Source organism: Chiloscyllium plagiosum, chromosome 23 (genome assembly GCF_004010195.1).
Source record: "Chiloscyllium plagiosum isolate BGI_BamShark_2017 chromosome 23, ASM401019v2, whole genome shotgun sequence".
Lineage (NCBI taxonomy): Eukaryota > Metazoa > Chordata > Chondrichthyes > Orectolobiformes > Hemiscylliidae > Chiloscyllium > Chiloscyllium plagiosum.
In genome coordinates, this window is record NC_057732.1 from 38865925 (window position 1) to 38887151 (window position 21227).

The following is a 21227-nucleotide window of genomic DNA, read 5'->3' on the forward strand; positions in this document are numbered from 1 at the left end:
GACGAAGGAATTGGGAGGATGGGATGGCGTTTTTACAGGGGGCAGGATGGGAGGAGGTGTAGTCCAGGTAGCTGTGGGAGTCGGTTGGTTTGTAGTAGATGTCCGTGTTGATTTGGTCGCCTGAGATAGAAACAGAAAGGTCTAGGAAGGGGAGGGAGGAGTCCGAGACTGTCCAGGTGAATTTGAGGTCGGGGTGGAAGGTGTTAGTGTAGTGGATGAACTGTTCAACCTCCTCGTGGGAGCACGAGGTAGCGCCGATACAGTCATCGATGTAGCGGAGGAAAAGGTGGGGGGTGGGGCCAGTGTAGTTGCGGAAGATGGATTGTTCCACATACCCTACGAAATGCTTGCCAAATAGAAAGATGTGTTTTTCCATTCAGTCAACTGGTTGACAGTGAAACTAAAACAAATGGAAATATTTAGTAAAATGCTTCAAAACTTGGAATGTTTGCTGTAGCTGGCCTGGCAAACATTGACGCAGGAAATCCAAAGATGTTAGGCAGGCTCGAGAATATGGATAAAAATGAACAATTTGACCAATTGATCTTATTTCTTTTTCTATGTACTGAAGCATCAATTCCACCCAACCTTTTAATCTCATGACTTTCTCAGTATTAAAAGATAATTAACCAAATTTGTTGAACAAAAGGTATAACACAAAAAGATGGTAAATGTTGGAAACATTCAGCAGGTCAAGAGAGAAATGGAGAAGATTAGCAGTAATGGATCTTTATTTAGAGCTGGAATAAAGTACAAATAATATTTAAAAGAAAATAAATAAAGAGAATGGTGAGAAAAAAAGAATCCTGAGTGTGTCTGTGAATGTTTATATGTACGTTTGTGTATGTGTACACGTGCATAGTAATGCATGTAATTATGTACATGTGTGCATATGCATGTGTATGGGTATGTGTGTACTCTGGAATTATGTAGGTATCTTATCCCAAGTATATGCATGTACTTTCCCTCTCCTTTTCTTGTTTGTTCCTCTTTAAATGTTGATCCCCTGTAATTTCTTTCAAAGAGCTCACACTGAAAACATAAACTTCTCCATCCTCTCCTTGGACACCACCTAATTCACTAATCTTTTCTACTGACCATATCTCCTAGGTTTCCTTTTTTCTCACTTAGAAAGCCTGAGGAGAACTAGGCACAAGCTGGTCGGCACGTATAGCACTCTTTGGTTTGACTCCCTACATCTTAAACACATCCATCTGTTATGACCATGTGAGGAAGAGTGAGTCAGCTCCCTTTTTTTCCTAAGCCCCTTGGTTGGCCACAACAAGGATTTAGTTTATTTTTGCTTACAGCTGTATCTACCTTCAATTAAAAATGTAGTATACTGGTTTACCAGCATCGGAATAACAAGTTCATTACAAGATGTTCTTGATTGAAAGAAAGAAATATTATCACTTACAAAGATCACATGCACAAATAAAAGTCTTAAGTTTTAAAAAGCTGACTGTGTATAGTACAAAAGGTAAGATAAAATAATATGCATTTTAAAAATCTTCGGAGTCCTTGAGGTATTAGGTTTTAATTTAAGGCCACTGTTGCTTCAATTGAAGTCTTGTATCCTTGGCTGTAGCAACAATTGCAGTTATCTTTTAGTTCTTGGTGAATGAATATTTCTCCAATTTACTTTATCGGTGGGCATCATTTTTGGAGAGGCTGAGATAAAACAAGGAGTGAGTAGGACTTCCAATTCTGCTGTCATAGATCTATTTTCTTCTTTCTGCAGCTCTGACAAAGCAACTGTTTAAAATACAGTTACTTTGTTTATTCCCATGTCTGGCATCATTGTTTTTCAAAACCAGATAATTTTCAGGCAACTCTTTAATTCCAGTATGTGAAAGTTATCCATAGATGTGTAAATCAAACAGGAGATATGAATCTGAGTTTCAATGCCTTTTATTAATTTGTACAAATCTGTAGCACAATGGACAGTGCATTGGACTTCTAAAAGTTTCTATTCAATGGTTAGGGCAGCACAGTGATTCAATGGCTAGCACTGCTGCCTCACAGCACCAGCGACCTGGGTTCAATTCCAGCCTTGGGTGACTGTGAAATTTTCATGTTCTCTTAGTGTCTGTACGGGTTACCTCCGGGTGCTCTGTTTTTCTCCCACATTCCCAAAACATGCAAATTATATGGATTGGCCATTCTAAATTGGCCCATAGTGTCCCTGGATGTGCACTTTAGGTGAATTATGCAAGGTTACAGGCACAGGGTGGGTGGCTGGGTCTGAGTGGAATGCTCATCGGAAGATTGATGCAGATTTGATTGGCTAAATGGCCTCTTTCTGCATTGTAGGGATTCTGTGTGTTTAATTTCTAATCAGACTGATTCTTGTTTATTGATGTTTTATCAGCTTCTTCAACCTGTGGTGATCTGATTGCTGCAGCCTTTTTAAAAATTGTTTCTTTTCTCCTTTTTAAAAACCATTTTTAGATCCTATGTTTTGAGATCAGTTGATGGAAGTCAATATTTACCGCAGTCGTCGTATATCTGCACTAGAGCAGGATATTTTGGAGCTGAAGCTTTTAACATCCTAAGTTCTTTGTCCAGTGGCTGTGTTTGTGTGGACACATTTAAAAAGAATGAGCAATCAATCAACAGTGTGCAGCTTGTCTCATGTGTACAGCTTGGAGGTAAAAGCAGGCAGATCTGTGGAACCAGATGCCAGCCCAGTCAGAGGTTTTATACACAAGACGGCATAAGGGCCACAGAGAAAGAAAGCTAAGAGATCAGATAAGTATACAAAGTAACACTGAGACAGATTTATAGTCACTTGACAATAGTCCTTACTAACTTTAATAAAATGGCCTTTTGTCCTTCCTTCTCATGCACCATTCTCAGGGCACCAGCAACTTGCTTCCAGGGTAACAACAGTTTGGTCCACCAACCAACCTCATCAATATGTATAACGTGACTGAAAGTCTTACTGCCTCTGTTTTCATTTTCTCCGCAGTGTCTGAGATCCGCTCGGTGTTTCATAGAAATTTGAGTAGGAAAAAGCGACTGAATCCCTCGAACAATTAGATTTGAGCTGCCTAGCACCTTAAATCCATCTGCACACTTAAGTTCCATAATTCTTACTATCCTTGCTCAACAATAATTGATCAATCTCAGTTTGAATTGTTCAGTTGAACATACCCCCACCTCCTGCCAGCTTTAACAGCTTTTTGGGAGAAAGAATTCTAAATTTCCACTCCCCTCAATGTGAACAAGTCTTTTCTGCATTGAACAACATATGAGGCAGATGTAATACATATTTACATCCATTGTTTTCCCCGGAACACATTGCCAGCCTGAAGCCAGAGGCGATAATCAGTTTGAGGGGTGTCACGCTGTGTCAAGAGTGGCTGACCAGCAAGCTGTCCTGCTCCTAATGCCTGCCATCATCATGTTGGAAGGATTTCCAGATTGATAATCTGTATGGCCATAACATCAATGCACCTACAGTGGCCATGAAATCTGGAGTATAACTGACCACAGTGTACAACCGCTGATTGCGTAAGCCAAAGAATTAATCAGAACACCTTCAACCAGCACTCCCAATCAAACTGAGTGGGGATGTATTAAATTCCTTGTACAAAAATTCATTACAAACAGCCAATTACTCACTCGCCACATTTAAACCATTGCACATTTCTTCTTACACCATCACACACTTTGAACACTCACACCATCAAACACTTGCTCACAAGCAGTTGTGAGTTCAGGTTTCTTGAGCAGATTGGAGGGATTTTCATAGGTTTGTGTTGGATGAAATAGATATTGGAAAATGTTGGGTTGTTTCCTAGGTATGGGATTCTAATGGATTCTTAGAGAGGAAGGGAAAGCAATAACACAACACTTTGAAACCAGTTCTTTGAAACTTGAAATCCCTTTGATGTTCCATATGACCAGCCTACATTTATAATGCACCTGACTCCATCAAATTCACAATAGCCATTGCAACTGAGTGATTTAGCAATCCAGTGCAGATCCAAGGAATCTCAGTCCTTCCTATTACAATCAAATTTCAGTGTTGGATGTTGACCTGTTGAAGCTCTGTTACTCCCTCCTTCATCATCATCAAAAACCATAATTCAAACTTTTTATTTTTGTGAAAACTTGTTCTATGCCTTTGGCTCCAAAATAAATTGGTGCTGTTCAAGGTGTGTCACATTTACAGATCACCAGATGCCTTGTGTCTTCCCTTGCCTTCATCTCAGCTACTTGGCAACTGTAAGGAATTGAAAATTTAACCTACCCTAACCTAGTAACATTGGGGGAGGTAGTAATGACCACTACTGAAACAACTAAAGGCTCAGTACTTGGGGATTTTTGATTTCTATAGCTCAGCTTTTCCTGGAGCGCAAACCAGTTCAAGGGTAATCAAGTATGGGCAATAAATGGTGGCCATGGCAATGACACTCATATCCCCATGAATTAACAAATGAAAAAAACTTCTGATGTTCTGTTAAACTGACAGCCTATCTCAGGGAATGTAAAAGATCCCATGTTATTTTGGAGAAGATCAGAGGAATTTTCTCTTGACAACATTGCTATAATTTATGCTGCAACCAATATCATGATAACAATGTGATCTTTTATCACATTGATTGTGATAATTAATGAACTGCTAAATTGCCGGGATGACAACAGTGGCTACACTTCAAAGTTTTTTTAATTCTTTCATGAACATCACTGCCAAGGCCAGCATTTATTGCCAAATCTTAATTGCTCCTGAGAAGGTGATGGTGAGTCACCTTTTTGAACCACTGCAGTCCATACAGACACCCACAATGTTCCAGGATTTTGATCCAGTGACAGTGAATGATTGGCAACATGGATCAAAGTCAGGATTGAGTATGGCTTGGAGGAGAGCATGCAGCTGGTGGTGTTCCCATGTTTCTGTTGCCCTTTTACATAGGCAAAGTCATGGCTTTGGAAGATACTGTTGAAGGCGAGTTGCTGCAGTGCATTGTGTACAACATGATACACACCACCACAGTCACTATGCATTGATGGTAAAGGGAGTGCAATTTTAAATTGGTCAATTAGGTGCCAGTCAAATGGATTGCTTTGTCTTAGAAGATGTCAAGCTTGTTGAATGCTGCTGGAATAGCATTCATTCAGGGGAATGGAGAGTATTCCATCATATTCCTGACTCATGCTTTATTGATGGGAAACAGGTTTTAAGGATTCTAAAAGTGAGTTACTTGTTGCAGAAATCCTAGTTTCTGACTTGCCCTCATTGCCATGGAGTCATAGAGTCATTGAGTCATACATGGAAATAGACCCTTCAATCCAACCAGCCCACAGTGACCATATTCCCAAACTAAACTAGTCTCACCTGCCTGCACTTGGCCTATATCCCTCCAAACCTTTCCTACTCATGAACTTATTCAGATGCTTTTTAAATGTTGTAACTGTACCTGCAATCGTCACTTTGTCTGGCAGTTCATTCACACTAATCACTCTGTAAAAAAAGTTGGCTCGCATGTCCTTTTTAAATCTTTCTCCTCTCACCTTAAAAACATGTCCCCTTGTTTTAAACTCCCCCACCCTAGGGAAAAGACCCAGGTCATTCACCTTATCTGTGCCCCTTATGATTTTCTAAACCTCAGTAAGGTCAACTCTCAACTTTGTACATACCAATGAGAAAGGTCCCAGTCTTTCCAGTATATTTTTATATCTCAAATCCTCCATTCCCAGCAACATCCTGGTAAATCTTTTCTAATCCCTCTCCAGTTTAATAATATCCTTCCTATAACAAGGTGTCCAGAACTGCACACAGGACTCCAGAAGAGACCTCAAATGCATACTGAACAACCTCAACATGATGTTCCAACTCCTACACTCAATGGTCTGAGCAATGAAGGCAAACATGCTAAACACCTTCTGAGCCATCCTGCTTACATGTGATACAAATTTCAAAGAATTATGTACATGAACCCTTAGGTCACTGTTCTATGACACTACTGAGGGCCCTATCATTAATTGTACACATTCTGATTTATTTGTATTACCAAAATGCAATACCTTACATTTATCCAAATTAAACTCCATCTGCCACTCCTCAGCCCATTGACCCAATTGATCAAGATCTCTTTGTAACCTTAGATAACCTTCTTCACTGTCCACTAAATCACCAATTATGGTGTCATCTGCAAACTTACTAACCATGCTTCCTATATTCTCATCCAAATCATTTATATAAATGACAAGCAGAAGTGGGCCCAATACCGATCCTTGTGGACCATTAGTTACAGTCTTCAGTCTGAAAATCAATCCTCCATCACCACTCTCAGTCTTCTACTGTGAAGTGAATTTGGTATCCAATTGGCACGCTCACCCTGAATCCCACGTGATCTAACTTTACTAATTAGTTTACCATGCCTAATCTTGTCAAAGGCTTTACTAACATCCAAGTAAACAACATCAACCACTCTGCCCTTATTAATCTTTTTGGTTACTTCATTAAAAAACTGAATCAAGTCTGTGAGACATGATTTTCCTCATACAAAGCCACAGTTTTGTATCTGATCCTGCTCAGTTTCTGGTCAATGGTAACCACCAGGATGTTGACAATGAGGTATTAGGTGACAGTAAAACTGTTTACGATCAAGGGGAAATGTGGTTAGATTCTCTCTTAGTTGGAGATGCTCATTGCCTGGCATTTGTGTAGCATGAATGTATCTTGCCACCAAGTTTGGATGATATCCAGGTCCTGCTGCTTTCGGGCATCTACATAAATACGAATTATTGCTTATTGTGAAAAAATATTCTCTTGGAAAAAGAGTATGATATCTGTGGAATTTTGCTGTACAGAAACAAGACTGGAAGAGTGTCCACTAGCAAAGAAATCTATTGTTTGTAAAGTTTATTGAGAGAGTTCCCTGATGTGACAACGCTCTGCATGAAATCCACCCTGTTCCTTCTCTCCAGATGTTTGCAATTCATTAAAACTGATCTGGACGCTATCGACAAGTAAACAACTAACGTGCTCTCGTTTGCTCTGAATTTGGCCACCACTGGAGGAGCTCCTAATGTTCTGACAGCACTGATACGAAACACTGTTGGACCTGCAATGCCAGTGCTTAGACAGTAGAGCTGGTGCCACGCTCGGTCGCAGTAACACTTCCTCCCATTCGCCTGTTGTAGAAACTGACCATCACCAAACCTGCACCAACTGCGCTCTCCCTCCTATCGAGTGTGCAACAAAAAAAAAGGTTGGAGCCTCTCATTCCACCACTTCCCTTCCCGTGCCTCTCTCCCGGGGATCTGCACCAGCTTTGACAACCGCTGGATGATCTGCTCGCTCCGTCATTTCTTTTGTGCTGTTTGTTATTTTTGGGGGTTTTTTTTCCGCACTGCGAGTTTGCAAGGGACTAGGTCGGTAATAAAAAAGCGTTTTCCCAAAAGGGCTGGAGTGAGGACAGAGTGATCGCTGGAGTAAGGTAATAGAACCCTTTTGAAATTAGGTATTTCTGTGTACACGAGAGACAGAGCGACCTCAGTGATGCAGATTGGACAGTATCAGAATCAGCCGAGGGCGCTTATTCTGTTGTTCTGATATCAGCAATGGATTTGCGTTCTTCTATTGAAACGTGTATCCAAACAATTGAATCTCAGGCAGAGAGTTCGAAGGAACTGGGACAGGGGGAGAGGACCAGGTTAAATATTCCTCTCTGTACAGCCCCTTGTGCTGTGGGTCTTGAGCTCCCATGTTTTGAGCTTATTGTAATAGCGGGTGAACAGTTCTAAATAGGGATTGGGATTCCAGTGCAGCAGGGGCAACATATTCAGTTAGTGATTCAAGTTAACACTTTGAACTATACTAGTTATGTGTGTGACTCTGTGGATGATATTAATTAACAATTTAAACTATGTTAAATGCATCTTTCTGGAGATGATGTGAGCTAATATGTAAAATAACCCTTAACATATTGGTGAAGCTCTCTTTGACCATTTTGAAACATGTAGAAGTTTAAAATCAAGCCATCATGAAAGGCAGTTCCATTATCCAGGGTCCTCGAGATTCCTGTCTGTCTAATTGCATCTTATAAACCTAATGTTCCATTTGGAAAAGGGTAGCCAGTTCTCCAACTATTCTTTCCTTAGTCACTTTACCAAGAACAGATAAAAGATGATTTCCCTCTCAGGCTCAGAGGTAATGAAGGTGCTCTGTTTTTCTGAGCAAATGCACTCATGTTGCAGCCTATCATGAGACTGTACTAAATCTAGAGTAGGCTTCTGGGCTGTGCACTACACTTGATTGATCCAGAAAATCAATCAGGGGGCATGTGTGTTGGTAAGGGATGATATGTAGAATGAGAGCTGGAAAAAGATAATGTGTCTTCTTTCTGGGGTCTTCCATGGCCTTCCCAGATCTTATGTCTGCAAAAGGCCTTACACAAAGTCAAGTTTCTTGGATGTTCTGTGGGTTATTGTCCAGAGATAAAGAGACAGATCTAATTGAGTTGTGGAATTGAAAACAACCTAACCCCAGCTCTTCAGAATATCTCTATCATCTTGGAGAAGTCCATGAAATCCACAGCAACAAGAAAGTCTCTATCCTGTTTTGCCTTAACACCACACCTTACAAAGCTGCTGTTTGCAGAACATTTCAAATACATAACGATGGTAATTTGCATTTATACAGCCTTTCACGTAGTAAAAAATGTCTCGAGGCATTTCAGAGGCATAAACAGAAAATACTGTTGCACAGCTAAAAAGGGACATATTCAGAGGGATGGCTAAAATGATTCTCAAGGGAGATGTACTTTCAGGAGAACCTTAAAGGATGATAGGGAGGCATAAGGAATCTAGGGACCTAGATGACAGAAAACATGGCTTCCAATAGTGGGGTAAAAAGTGATTGGGTACACAAGATACTAAATTTGGGAAGGATTCATAACATTTGAGAAGATTACAGGCATAATGAGAGATGAAATCATAAATGAATTCAAATACAAACAAAACTAAAAACAGAAATTGCTGGAAACCTCAGCAGGTCCGGCAGCATCTGTGGAAAGAAATCAGAGTTAACAGAATAATTCTGAATTCTGGATCAGTGGTGCTGGAAGAGCACAGCAATTCAGGCAGCATCCGACGAGCAGCAAAATCTGAAGAAGGGTCATTGGACCCAAAATATTAACTCTGATTTCTCTCTGCAGATGCTGCCACAGCTGCTGAGTTTTTCCAGCAACTTGCCTTGCTTTTGTTTCTGATTTTCAGTTTCTGCAGTTCTTACAGTTTTTTTTTGTTTAAGGAATTCAGACACATGGGTAAGAACTTTATTCAGAAGCACTGATAGACTAGAGAGCAATGTAGGTTAGCAGGAACGGGTGCAAATGGATGAACAGGAATGGTGCAGGATAGGATATGGACAACAGAGTTTTGGATGAGTTAAAGTTTATGGAGACTAAAGATTGAGAGAATGACTAGGAAAGCATCAGGAGAATCAAGTCTGGTCATGAAAAGTGCACGCATAATGGTTTCATCAGCTGATGAACTGATGTAGGGGTACAGACGGTAATATTACAGAGATGGCAGTCTTTCTGGCAGAGAGCACATGAGGTTAGAAGCTCATCTCAGAGTAGAACAGCACTTCAAGCCTCCAGGCTCTCTGGTTTAATCTCAGATGCTAGGGCCAGGCATAGAGTCAATAGAACAGCATGGAGGTGAAGAGGATGGGCCAGTGAATCACACTCCAGAGGTAACTATTTGGGAAAAAGAAAAGAGAATGCAATACTGAAGATACTTTGGCTACTCATCATACTCAAAACATAATTCTGTGTGCGCAGTTTTTTGGGAAAGATAAGTTTGTGTAAATATTTTGTTTGTGGAATTTCAATATAAATTCAAAACTCCTGTGAATTATTCTGGATTCTGAGAATCTGTTAAATGAAACTTTATAGGCTACAGAATAAGATTTCTGTTTCAGAGGCTGTGCTGTAACTGTAATGGTGTTACAGTATGCAGATCGAGAACAATGGTGACTCTATATAAATTCAGATTTATTGGTGATGTTCATAAATAGGGTGAGAATTGCTACTGGAATCCACTCATAGTCTATACAAAATGGCCAAATTGTTAGACCCGAACAAAAGCTTAATAGTCAATATTAATGTCACCTGCCTGTTCAGCAAGATGGATATTATTTGCGTAATGGTAAATTTAAATCTGCAAATATATTTCTTCTTCTAAAATAGTTATCAATTAAATTCTGTAGGACAGGTTTGGAGATGTGAGGTTGAGGCAGAATCCTATCCCTCCTTCCCCAACAATAAACAATTACATTTACTTAGCAACTTTAACTTAGGAAAATGTCTCATGGTGTTCCACAAAAGCTTTAGCAAGATTTGACTTCAAGCTACGTAAGGCAATGTTAAGACAGGTGTCCAAGCTCAATTAAAGAAGTTTTTTTCAAAGGAAAGAGAGATAGGAAAGTTGACAGAAGGGATTCTGAGGGCCACTAAAACTGTGGAGCTATGAAAACTAGGATGAGCAAGAGACCGGAATTTGAGTCTCAAGCCTCAAGTAATTTAATTAGATACACTCTCCTTCAATCCCCTGCCAGTGACTCTTATTCCAAAGCATCAAGCCATTCCCCACTTCCAATCAGGAAAAAAAACGGCTGAAGAATACATTGAAGAAAAATAAGTTTAGGAAACAAAACACAATAGTGCTCAACATTTGTCCTCTATAAAAAAAGACATGCAAGCACTGCAGGTCTTAAATAAAATGTTGAAAAGTTTGGTGCTAGAATAGCACATCAGGTCAGACAGCATCCGAGAAACAGGAGAGTCAACTCCCCCTCCCACTCCACCGAGGACATGCAAGTCCTGGGCCTCCTCCACTGCCAAATCCAAGCCATCAAAGGATGGAGGAAGAACTCCTCATCTTCCACCTTGGGACTGTTCAACCACATGGCATCAATGTTGACTTCAGTAGTTTCCAAATCTCCCCTCCCCCACCTTATCCCAGATTCAATCCTCCAACTTGGCACTGTCCTCTTCACCTGTCATGCTGACTGACCTGCTGTGCTTTTCCAGTGCCATACTTTTCGACTCTGACTCTCCAGCATCTACAGTCCTCACTTTCTCCTAGTTAAATAAAATGTTATGCAACCATTCTAATTGATACTTCTCAGTAGCTCTCTTTTAAAGAGTTTAAACGCCAAGGTATCTTGTGCTAATTAATATTTATACAAAGCTAATAACTGTAGATGTGTTTGTTTGCACACGCTGATATTATTTGTGTTGCCACATGTGAATATGTGTTTGTTGAATGTATATCAACATCTGTGTCTATGTAAGCTCCAATATGTGCACCTTCGTTGATTTTTAAACAAAATAAAATGTAACATGGTCATTAGAGCATGGGTTCATACCTCCAGTGTTTATTATATAACATCTTCCCTCCACCAATCCATTCTCCAGTCTCCTGCCACTGATTCTCCCACAACCCTGTCCTCAAGATACATTCCCCACCAGATCTCAATATCCAATGTTTTCATAACTAATACACAGAAGCTTTCAAGAAAGATGTTTTGTTTTAGTGCTTGCCTGAGTCTATGTACAGTATTATCCTGGTATTTTTCATCTTTTCCTGCAGGATTGGCAACCATAGATCTCATTGACAATTTCCTGAAGTGCAAAATGAGCAGTTGGTGTGTAAGACAATCTGCAAGTTTAAGAAATGAAAGCAATAAATTACAGAGCCCATCTTTGACAGCAATAACAAAATACAACAGATAAAAATTAATTTGAAGATTACATGCTTGTAACAAACAATAGCAATTTTGCTATTCTAAATAAAAACCTCTAAAATCTCTAAATTAATACTGGGCCTTCTCAGTTAATTTTACTCACCTATTTTCTTGTCTCCTGAAGGCATAATCTTTTGTTGGATGTTGATTGATTTTCCATGCCTCACCCAAGGACCTAACATGTAAACCCAGAGGGCAACTGCTGGTGAGTTATTCAGCTTTGGGAGGCACCACAGCCACACCCAAGCCTACCTTCACCTTTTGATTTGATTTATTGCATTTGATTTGATTTATTGTAGTCACATGTACCTAAGTACAGCGAAAAGGTTTGATTGTGAGCAGTACAGGTAGATCATAAAAAACAAGGACATACAGATCATAGGGCGTTTTGACAGAGCAAGGCATAACCTCACAGGAGGTGCACAAAGCATGATCAACATTATTTGAAGTTAGAGAGGTCCATTCAGCAGTCTAATAACAGCAGGGAAGAAGCTGTTCTTAAACGTGTCAGTGCATGTGTTCAAGCTTCTGTATTTTCTGCCTGACAGAAGAGGTTGGAAGAGAGCATTACCGGGGTGAGGATGGGGGAGGAGGATGTCTTTGATGATGGTGGCAGCTTTTCCACAGCAACAAGAAGTGTAAATGGAGTCCACAGTTTGGAGAGTGGCTTCCGTGATTGTCTGGACTATGCACACAACCTTCTTTTAGCCATACAGGCACATTTCCAGTACTTCTGTACCCTCATTGGTCTGTATCATTTTACATCATTGGAGACACTAGAACCATAAATAGAACACCTATCACTATTCTGGCTGAAAGTGAGAGGGACCAGAAAACTCCAAGCTTTGTAACGTGCAATTCCATATTGAATATCCATTTATGCATTGAGCTGAACCTTTGCATTGTTGCCACAAAAATATAGTTAGAGCTCAAAGCTTAGGATACTTACTACTTTCATTAACATATATATATATATATACATGTTTTTCAGGTGTTTTGAAGAATATTCCTGAATAATTAAGGGCCAATTCATTTAGTGCCTGGAAAATATCACTATGTTGTGCAAAGGCATTATTCTTGTGAATGTTATTTCCTCAATAATAATTGAATCAAAAGTAGCATCCTTTCAAGTTCGGGAACATGAAGTATCTCAAGTCAACAGTCCTTCTTCACAACCAAGTATGATTGGAGTTGTCCATTTATCAACTACAAGACAGCAAGACCTCAAACTAAACCTACCTCCTGTGTCTTCTGCATTGCCTGCAGAAACAGAAAGTAGTGTGGTTTCTCTTTCAGTTTCTCAGATGTCTGGATCGCAGCCTATAGCAAGAAGGCTTGGTACAAGACCGTTGTTAACATCTTGGGTGCCTACAATGCGACCTGTTGACAATAGAGCTAGTACAGTGTCATTGCAGGTACCAAACATCCACTTGGATTCCGATGGCAAGATTATGAATGGTGTGTTGTTCAACCGTGATGAAGTTGGTTCACCCCAGGATGCTGGGCAATTACATACCACCCCTTTCCCAAACAGAAACCAGATTGACAATCTGCATTCTAAAGAAAATCCTCAAGGACCCTCAAATATCCCAGAGTTAATTAGCAAAACTTTACACAGTGTATCTAGTGACTTTTCAGTCCAAAACCTACCCAGTACTAGATTGCAGCCAATAGGATCCACAACTAAAACATCCTTCTCCCCAGTATATGTCACAATGGTGAAAACCACCCAAAGTTCTCCACAAGAACCTTCTCATGCAGGATCAATGGTGCCAATCAATACATATCCTGGTCTTCAACAAAGACCAGTCACTATAAGATTCATCACCACTGAAAGTACTGAACTGCTAACCAAGACCAAGGCACCGAGTAAACCAGCCTTCGACCTTTTGAACACCGACCACTCTGTGCTTTTCTCAGTGTCAGAACTGCAGCCTGGAATCTTGAAGCCAACTTCAACAAGTATAACCCATCAATCAATTACATTGATAGTGGACCAATCAAGCAATAGATCATCAATTTACCCTGTAAGATCAAAAACTATAAGTGAAGTTGAGCTGTTCAATAACACTACAACTCCTAAAACTGCACATGAAAGGAGTGCACCAACCAGCAGGTCAGATGGAGTGGGTACTCCCAACAAAGTCACGTGGGACTCTTTATCTGTAACAACATTTCATTCTACTCCAAACTACCAGATTCACCAAACAAAGCACAGTGACGAGCCAGAAAAGACAACAGGTAAATAATGATTTTTAAATAAAAACCCAACTCTTTTGTAATGATCATGTCGAAATTTCAGAAAATCCCAATTACACAATAAATGTGCACTTGGTGTGAGAGCTCAGTTGTGGAGTATATTCAGTAGAGTGGGGAATCTAACACATTTGGGTATTGGAATCGAGTTGGAAAATGAGGTTGACTTTATGAAATGCTGGAACTGAATCAAGGGGCTACGTGGATTATTCCTGCTGCTATTTCCTGTGTTCAAATAACCACTGAAATTGGTGCCATGTTAACCAGCTACTTTTATTTCTTGTACCTTTCAAATATTCAGTCAAAGAATAACAAAAATAAATGAGCACAAGTTTGAATATAACTGATGCAGTATGCTCATAGTTCAATTAAGTGCCCAATATTTTTGCTTGAAGAGCTAATGTTGAATCCTCTTCCAGGATCCTTTCATGTTATTAGGGGGCCGATCGGGGCCATCCAGTGTTCAGTTCACAGTATTGTGTTCTCAGCTTCATAGGATCCCAGTGATTGTTTTGTGAAGCTATATAGCACAGTCTCAGAAATTATGAGTCAAGATTAGTGTGGTGCTGGAAAAGAACAGTAGATCAGGCAGCATCTGAGGAGCAGGAAAATCAATGTTTCAGGCAAAAGCCCTTCATCAGGAAGCCATACATCAACTCATACTTGGGGAAGATGGTTGCTAAAGCTACTGTAATTCTGGGTGTCAAGCAATGGATGGAGCAATTACACCATCTGCCCAATGACGTCAGTGTTTGGTAACTGCTCCTATAAATTTAAATCATCTACAACTATGGGTGAGGTGTCTGATGACTGGAGAGTAGCTACTGTACCTTTGTTTAAAAAAAGATTGTAAGGAGAAATCAGGGAACAAAACTTTATGTGGTGGATCTGACTTTGGTTGTGGGTAAATTGTTGGAGGTGATTAGAAAAGATAGGATTTGTGGACATTTAGAGAGGCGAAAATTGATTAGGGATGGTTTTGTGCAAGGAAAATAATTTCTCATAGACTTGATTGAGTTTTTTTAGAAACTTACCAAAATGATTGATAATGGCAGCGCATTACAGCACATAAACAAGTAGATGTTGTTTACTTGGACTTTGGTAAAGCTTTCAACAAGGCTCCGCACGGTAGACTAATTAGTGAAGTTAGGTCACATGAGCTTGCCAATTGGATACAAAATTGATTTAATGGCAGGAGGCAGAGAGTGGTGGTAGAGGGTTGCTTTTCAGACTGGAGACCTGTCATCAGCGGTGTTCCACAGGGATCAGTTCTGGATCATTTTTTTGTTTGTCATTAATATAAATGATTTGGATGAGAATGTAGAAGGCATGGTTAGTAAGTTTGTGGATGACACAAAAATTGGTGACATAGTGGATAGTGAAGAAGGTTTTCTAAGACTACAAAGGGATCTTGATCAAATGGGTCAATGGGCTGAAAAATGGCAGATGGAGTTTAATCTGGATAAATGTGAGGTATTGCATTTTGCTACAACAAACAAGGGTAGGGCTTATACAACTAATGGTAAGGCCTTGGTAATATTGTAGAACAGAGGGAACTAGGGATGCAGGTACATAATTCTTTGAAACTTGTGTCACATATAGACAGGGTTGTTAAAAAGGTATTTGGCATGCTTGCCTTTATTGCTTTGTTCCTTGGAGGGTTGTAGAAGAAACGGATTAGACCTATATCTACAGACTGCTTGCTCTCATTCTCATTCTGCTTCAGTCTCTTGCTCTCGCCTAATCACTGTGCCTCTAGCTGTGTCTTGGGCTCTTGTTCACACCCTTACTTCCTCAGCCTCACTCCGATACATCCTGAATGTGCCTATCTTTATCGTGCTCTCCCTATGCATCCCCCCCCCCCCCCCCATCATGTGCTCTGTGTTTCCTTCTCCTATAATCTCTTGCTGTTTTCCCTTTGATCATTTTCTCTCTTTGTCTTGTCATCATATTCTCACTCTGTCTCCCTCTCTTCCACTATCTCTCTACCATCCCTAGCTCATTCATTGTGATGTGAATGAAAGAGTATGAAAGCAGTGTTAATTTACAGACTCCAGCCCTGTGTGAGCTCATGAGCTGAATCCCAGTTTAAATCAGGAAGGCCCTCTGTAAGTTTGGTCTATAATGAGCATGATCTTGCAAAATAAAAATGATCTGGCTGGGAGGAAATTACTGAAGGTGCGCTTGTGAATTGATGGATCCATGATGGCAGGACCAAGGATTGTACAGATTTACTACTAATGATCTAACCCTGTGATCATCCATTATATTGTATCCCGGGGCTCCCTCCCAAAGGTTGTTATTCTATATAATGAACCCCTCAATTGTGTTCATCTGTAATTCACTTGCTAAGTCTGCTATTTTATATTATGAGGTTCCCTGCCGTGTTTCCAGTGCATGAGATTAAATAATACAAAATTGGCTGTCCAGGGAAAATGTAAATCCCTTGATCTGTCATCATTCTAAATATTAAAATGATTATAACTTTATTGCAGGTATCTCAGCTATGTTTGAAAAGAAAAAAAAGAGACTTGCATTTATGTAGGGTTTATTAAAACCATCAGATGTCTCACGACCAAGTCGGTCATTTGTCTGAAATATAACCACTGTTGTAATGTAGTAAACACGAGAGCCAGTTTGTTCACAGCAAGCTCCCACAATTAAGCAGCAATGTCATAGTGAGCAGACAGTTTTTTTTGTAAGGTTAATTGAGAAATGACTATTGGTCAGGATAAAGGTGATACTTTCTCTGCTCTTCAAATTAATGGCAAGGATTCTTTACAGACTACTTAAGAGGCAGTCAGCCTTGGTTTGACATCTCACCTGAAAGGTACCTCTGATAGTGCAACAGTCCCTTAGTACAGCTCAGGGGGAGGGCTGTTTAGCCTTGACTTTTGTGTTTAAGTCCTGTAGTGGGTGTTGAACACAGAAATTGTGATGATTCAAAGGTAAGCGTGCTACCAAACGAGCCATACATGACTGCAAGGTTAAGATGAAATAAAACTGAAAAATTCCAGTGATATCTTTACATCAACAGACTCCAAATGAATTATAATTTCTAACCTCCATTCCTTATCATCAGTTCCAGATAGACCTTGTGAAGGCTAATCTTTTAGCACAGCCCAACACTGATTATTCCTATTGAATTCAGACACCACTGTAGGAATGGTAGTTTGGATTGCAAACTTATATTATTTCAAAGTAAATTTTAACAAAAAACCTTTTTGTGTTAGCTGGAATCATTTCCAACACAGATAAGCAAAAGCCAGCTGACATCAAAATTGCATTTTGAATTAATTTGCATTTGGGTTCATTGAATCAAACAGTCACCTGAACTGATAAAGTGCCAGCATGAACCCTTAAAAACGTTGATAAGAATGATTTTGTACCAGGAACAAATTTATATTTATAAAGACACTTTTGATGACCTGAGAAGATCCTAAACAGCTTTAAAGCCGATGACATAAGCTTGAGAGGTCAAATGGCTTATTCCTGCTCCTAAATTGTATTAGTATTCATATGTATGCAGATTCTTTTGAGATGTGTTCACTGTTGTGAATGTAGGGAGCATGGTAGTCAATTTGAACTAAGCAAGGTCCCACAAAAAGCAATGCAAAGATAATCACATAGCAAACACAGAAAATGCTGCAGAAACACAGTAGGTCTGGCAGTGCCTGCAGAGAGAGAAACAGAGTTAATATTTCGAGTCTAGAATGAATTCTTCAGAACTGACTATGAATGATCAGATAATCTATTTGAGCAACATTAATTGTGACGTACATATTGGCGAGGATCGAGGAGAACTCATGTACTGATTTATTTACATCTATCCAAGAGGACAAACTTGTCTGTATTTAGCATTTCATCCAAATGATGGCACCTTATATACATTGCAGCACTCCCTCAATGCTGCACTTGAGAGTGTCAGCTTGGATATTTTACTCAAAAAAAATAGTGTGATACCGTCCTATGAGATAAGAAAGTGTTACCAGTTGAAGCATAGCTGGCAATACAGTTACTCTGTTGAATAAATGGCTGTGTGTACTTAAACAATGAGTAGCCAGTAACCGACCATTAAACAGCAACTCCATACATACAGTTACAGTGACCCTTGCCTAATTGATAAAGCTGAAAGGTTGCAGAGTTAAACAGCTAGAAACATTTTCACTGTTAAATAAACAGCATCAGAAACATAATAATGGAAAGCACTAGTGAACAATAAAGGAGCTATCGATCAGTTAATCAGAGATTAGTAAGGATATGTAATGTTTGAATAAATGAATTGAATTTCTTGAAGAAACTACTGATTATCCTGACTCCGCCCATAGTGACTCATTGGTTAGCACTGGAGCCTCACAACGCTAGGGATCCAGGTTTGATTTCAGGTGACTGTTTGTGTGGATTTCCTCCAGATTCTCCGGTTTCCACCCACAGTCCAAATAAATGCAGGTTAGGTTGACACGTGCCCGCTTATCATTGCTTCTCTTGTTTTTCTTCAGGTAGAAGTAGCAGGGTAGGGAGAGTTGCTTCAGTGCATGTGGGAAATTATACCACAGCTTATAGTGTGCTAGTGATAAAGGGATGGATATGGAGCCCTGTAGCAGGAATATAATTCAGGCTGTCCTCTGGGCAGAATGGAAGCTTCTTAATTTTAGTTGAGGATTAGTGCCATTGTTGACTCAATCTTAGATTTTATGCCAAGCAGAAGCCCCAGAGAAATGACTACTGCTTCTTTAAAAGGAGATATTGGGAAAGGTGACATTTGCAGTTACAATGGATTGAATGGACTTCTATATGGAGTTCAATGTAAGCAAGTGTGAGCATTTTGGACTGAGAAAGGATAGATCAGGGAAATTCCTAGATGGTATGAATACAGTGGATGTCCAAAGAGACTTGGAGATTCAGGTACACAGATTTTAAAAATGGCACAAACAGGTGTAAAATGTAATCAAGAAAGCTAATAGAATGCTGCCCTTTGTATCTAGAGGACGGGAGTACAAGGCTGCAGAAGTTATGCTGCAATTATACAAAACCCTGGCTAAATCTTATTTGGAGTCATATGAGCATATCTGGGCACCACACCCTAGGAAGGATAAATTGGCGTTGGAGGGAGTACAACATAGGTTTACAAGGATATTATCTGGACTTCAGGGTTAAGTTACAAGGGCAGAGATGACACCATAATTGGAGGTGTAGTAGACAGTGAAGAAGATTACCTCAGATTACAACGGGATCTTGGTCAGATGGGCCAATGGGCTGAAGAGTGGCAGAGAGAGCTTAATTTAGATAAATGTGAGGTGCTGCATTTTGGGAAAGCAAATCTTAGCAGGATGTATACACTTAATGATAAGGTTCTAGGGAGTGCAGGTTCATAGCTCCTTGAAACTGGAGTCACAGGTAGATAGGATAGTAAAGAAGGCGTTTGGTATTCCATCCTTCCAATACATGTGTTACATTATGATTCACACATGTATTGGGACATAATTTTTAACCGTTTCACCACATTCCACTGCTTGGAATTTTACACCACAGATAGTAAAGAAGGCGTTTGGTATTCCATCCTTTATTGGTCAGAATATTGAGTACAGGAGTTGGGAGGTCATGATGTGGCTGTACAGGACATTGGTTAGCCCACTGTTAGAATATTACATGTCATTCTGATCTCCTTCCTATCGGAAAGATGTTGTGAAACTTGAAAGGGTTCAGAAAAGATTTACAAGGATGTTGCCAGGGTTGGAGGATTTGAGCAATAGGGAGAAGTTGAATATATTAGGGCTGTTTTCCCTGGAGCATCGGGGGCTGAGGGGTGACCTTATAGAGGTTTACAAAATCATGAGGGGCATGGATAGGATAAATAGACAAAGTATTTTCCCTGTGGTGGGGGAGTCCAGAACTAGAGGGCATAGGTTTAGGGTGAGAGGGGAAAGATATAAAAGAGACCTAAGGGGCAACTTTTTCATGCAGAGGGTGGTACGTGCATGGAATGAGCTTCCTGAGGAAGTGGTGGAGGCTGGTATAATTGCAACATTTAAGAGGCATTTGGATGGGTATATGAATAGAAAGGGTTTGGAGGGATATGGTTTGGGTGCTAGCAGGTGAGACTTGATTGGGTTGGGATATCTGGTTGGCATGGACGAGTTGGACTGAAGGGTCTGTTTCCATGCTGTACATCTCTATGACTCTATGACAGATTACACAAATCAAGCCATTATTCTCTGGATTTTACAAGGTTAAGGATTAGTCTGATTGGAGTTTTCAACAGTAACAGAAAAAGCCAGGATAGAGAGGAATAAACTATTTCCACAGATTGGGGATTCTAGATCAATGGGGCATAGTCTGAGAATGATAGCTAGACCATTCAGGAGAGATGTTAGGAAGAAGCAATTCTATAAACAAAGGGTGATAGATATTTGGACCTCTCTTCTACAAATGGCAACGGATGCTAAACGAGTTGTTAATTTTAAATCCGAGGGTGATTTTTTTAAATGCAAAGATATTAAGAGATGATGGGCCAAAGGCAGGTATATATGGGGTTAGACCTCAGATTAGGCATGATCTCATTGAATGGTAGAACAGGATCAAGGGACTTTTTGACCTACTCCTCCTGTGCTCTTATGTGCAATATTAATCCATGATTCTAGGAATTATTTGTGAACGATTTAGTCAGGTGGAATGGAGCCACTCCTTTGCTCCTGATGCTGATGATTCCATATAAATGTCTTTCTTTTCAATGATGCTATACCCATGGGACTTATACCCATATAAGATGCTGTTGCCACAGTAGAGCTGAACACTAACAAGGAGAGGTTAGAGGATTAGGACTCAGTCAGCAGCCTAGTAAATCCCATTCCAGACAATCAATAGTCAACAGAGTTAACAGCTTAGTCTGAAGATACAGGCTGGTTTTAGGACAAGGGCTTTCTAAGGACATGGGCCAATCTGAAGACATGGACAAACTGACAGCACAAATCACTCACAGAACGCAAGTCAGTGCAAGGTTTCACAGAGTCATCTATTCCCTGTCACCATCAGCTCCTTTTCTTCCTGACTATAAAAGTTGAAAAGTGTGGTGCTGGAAAAGCGCAGCAGGCCAGGCAGCATCCGAGGAACAGGAGAATCAACGTTTCGGGCATAAGCCCTTCTTCAGGAATGAGGCTGGTGTGCCAAGCGGGCTGAGATAAAAGGTGGGGGGGGTGGGTGAGTT

The 21227-nt window shown here is 40.1% G+C and overlaps 1 protein-coding gene across 4 annotated transcripts in view; it reads left to right on the top strand.

The window, feature by feature from the left end:
- LOC122561795 (proline-rich transmembrane protein 4-like) overlaps window positions 1-21227 on the top strand; it is a 56349-nt gene that overhangs the window by 13118 nt on the left and 22004 nt on the right. Inside the window, exons 1-3 of one of the 4 annotated variants that reach the window (XM_043713958.1) lie at window positions 6893-7451; window positions 11892-11972; window positions 12759-14008. In XM_043713958.1, the coding sequence (XP_043569893.1) occupies window positions 12823-14008 (1186 nt within the window). In that variant the 5' untranslated portion in view covers window positions 6893-7451; window positions 11892-11972; window positions 12759-12822. Of the gene's footprint in view, window positions 1-6892; window positions 7452-11891; window positions 11973-12758; window positions 14009-21227 lie in introns of those variants that run through there. The other 3 variants (XM_043713961.1, XM_043713960.1, XM_043713962.1) reach the window with 3 other exon arrangements.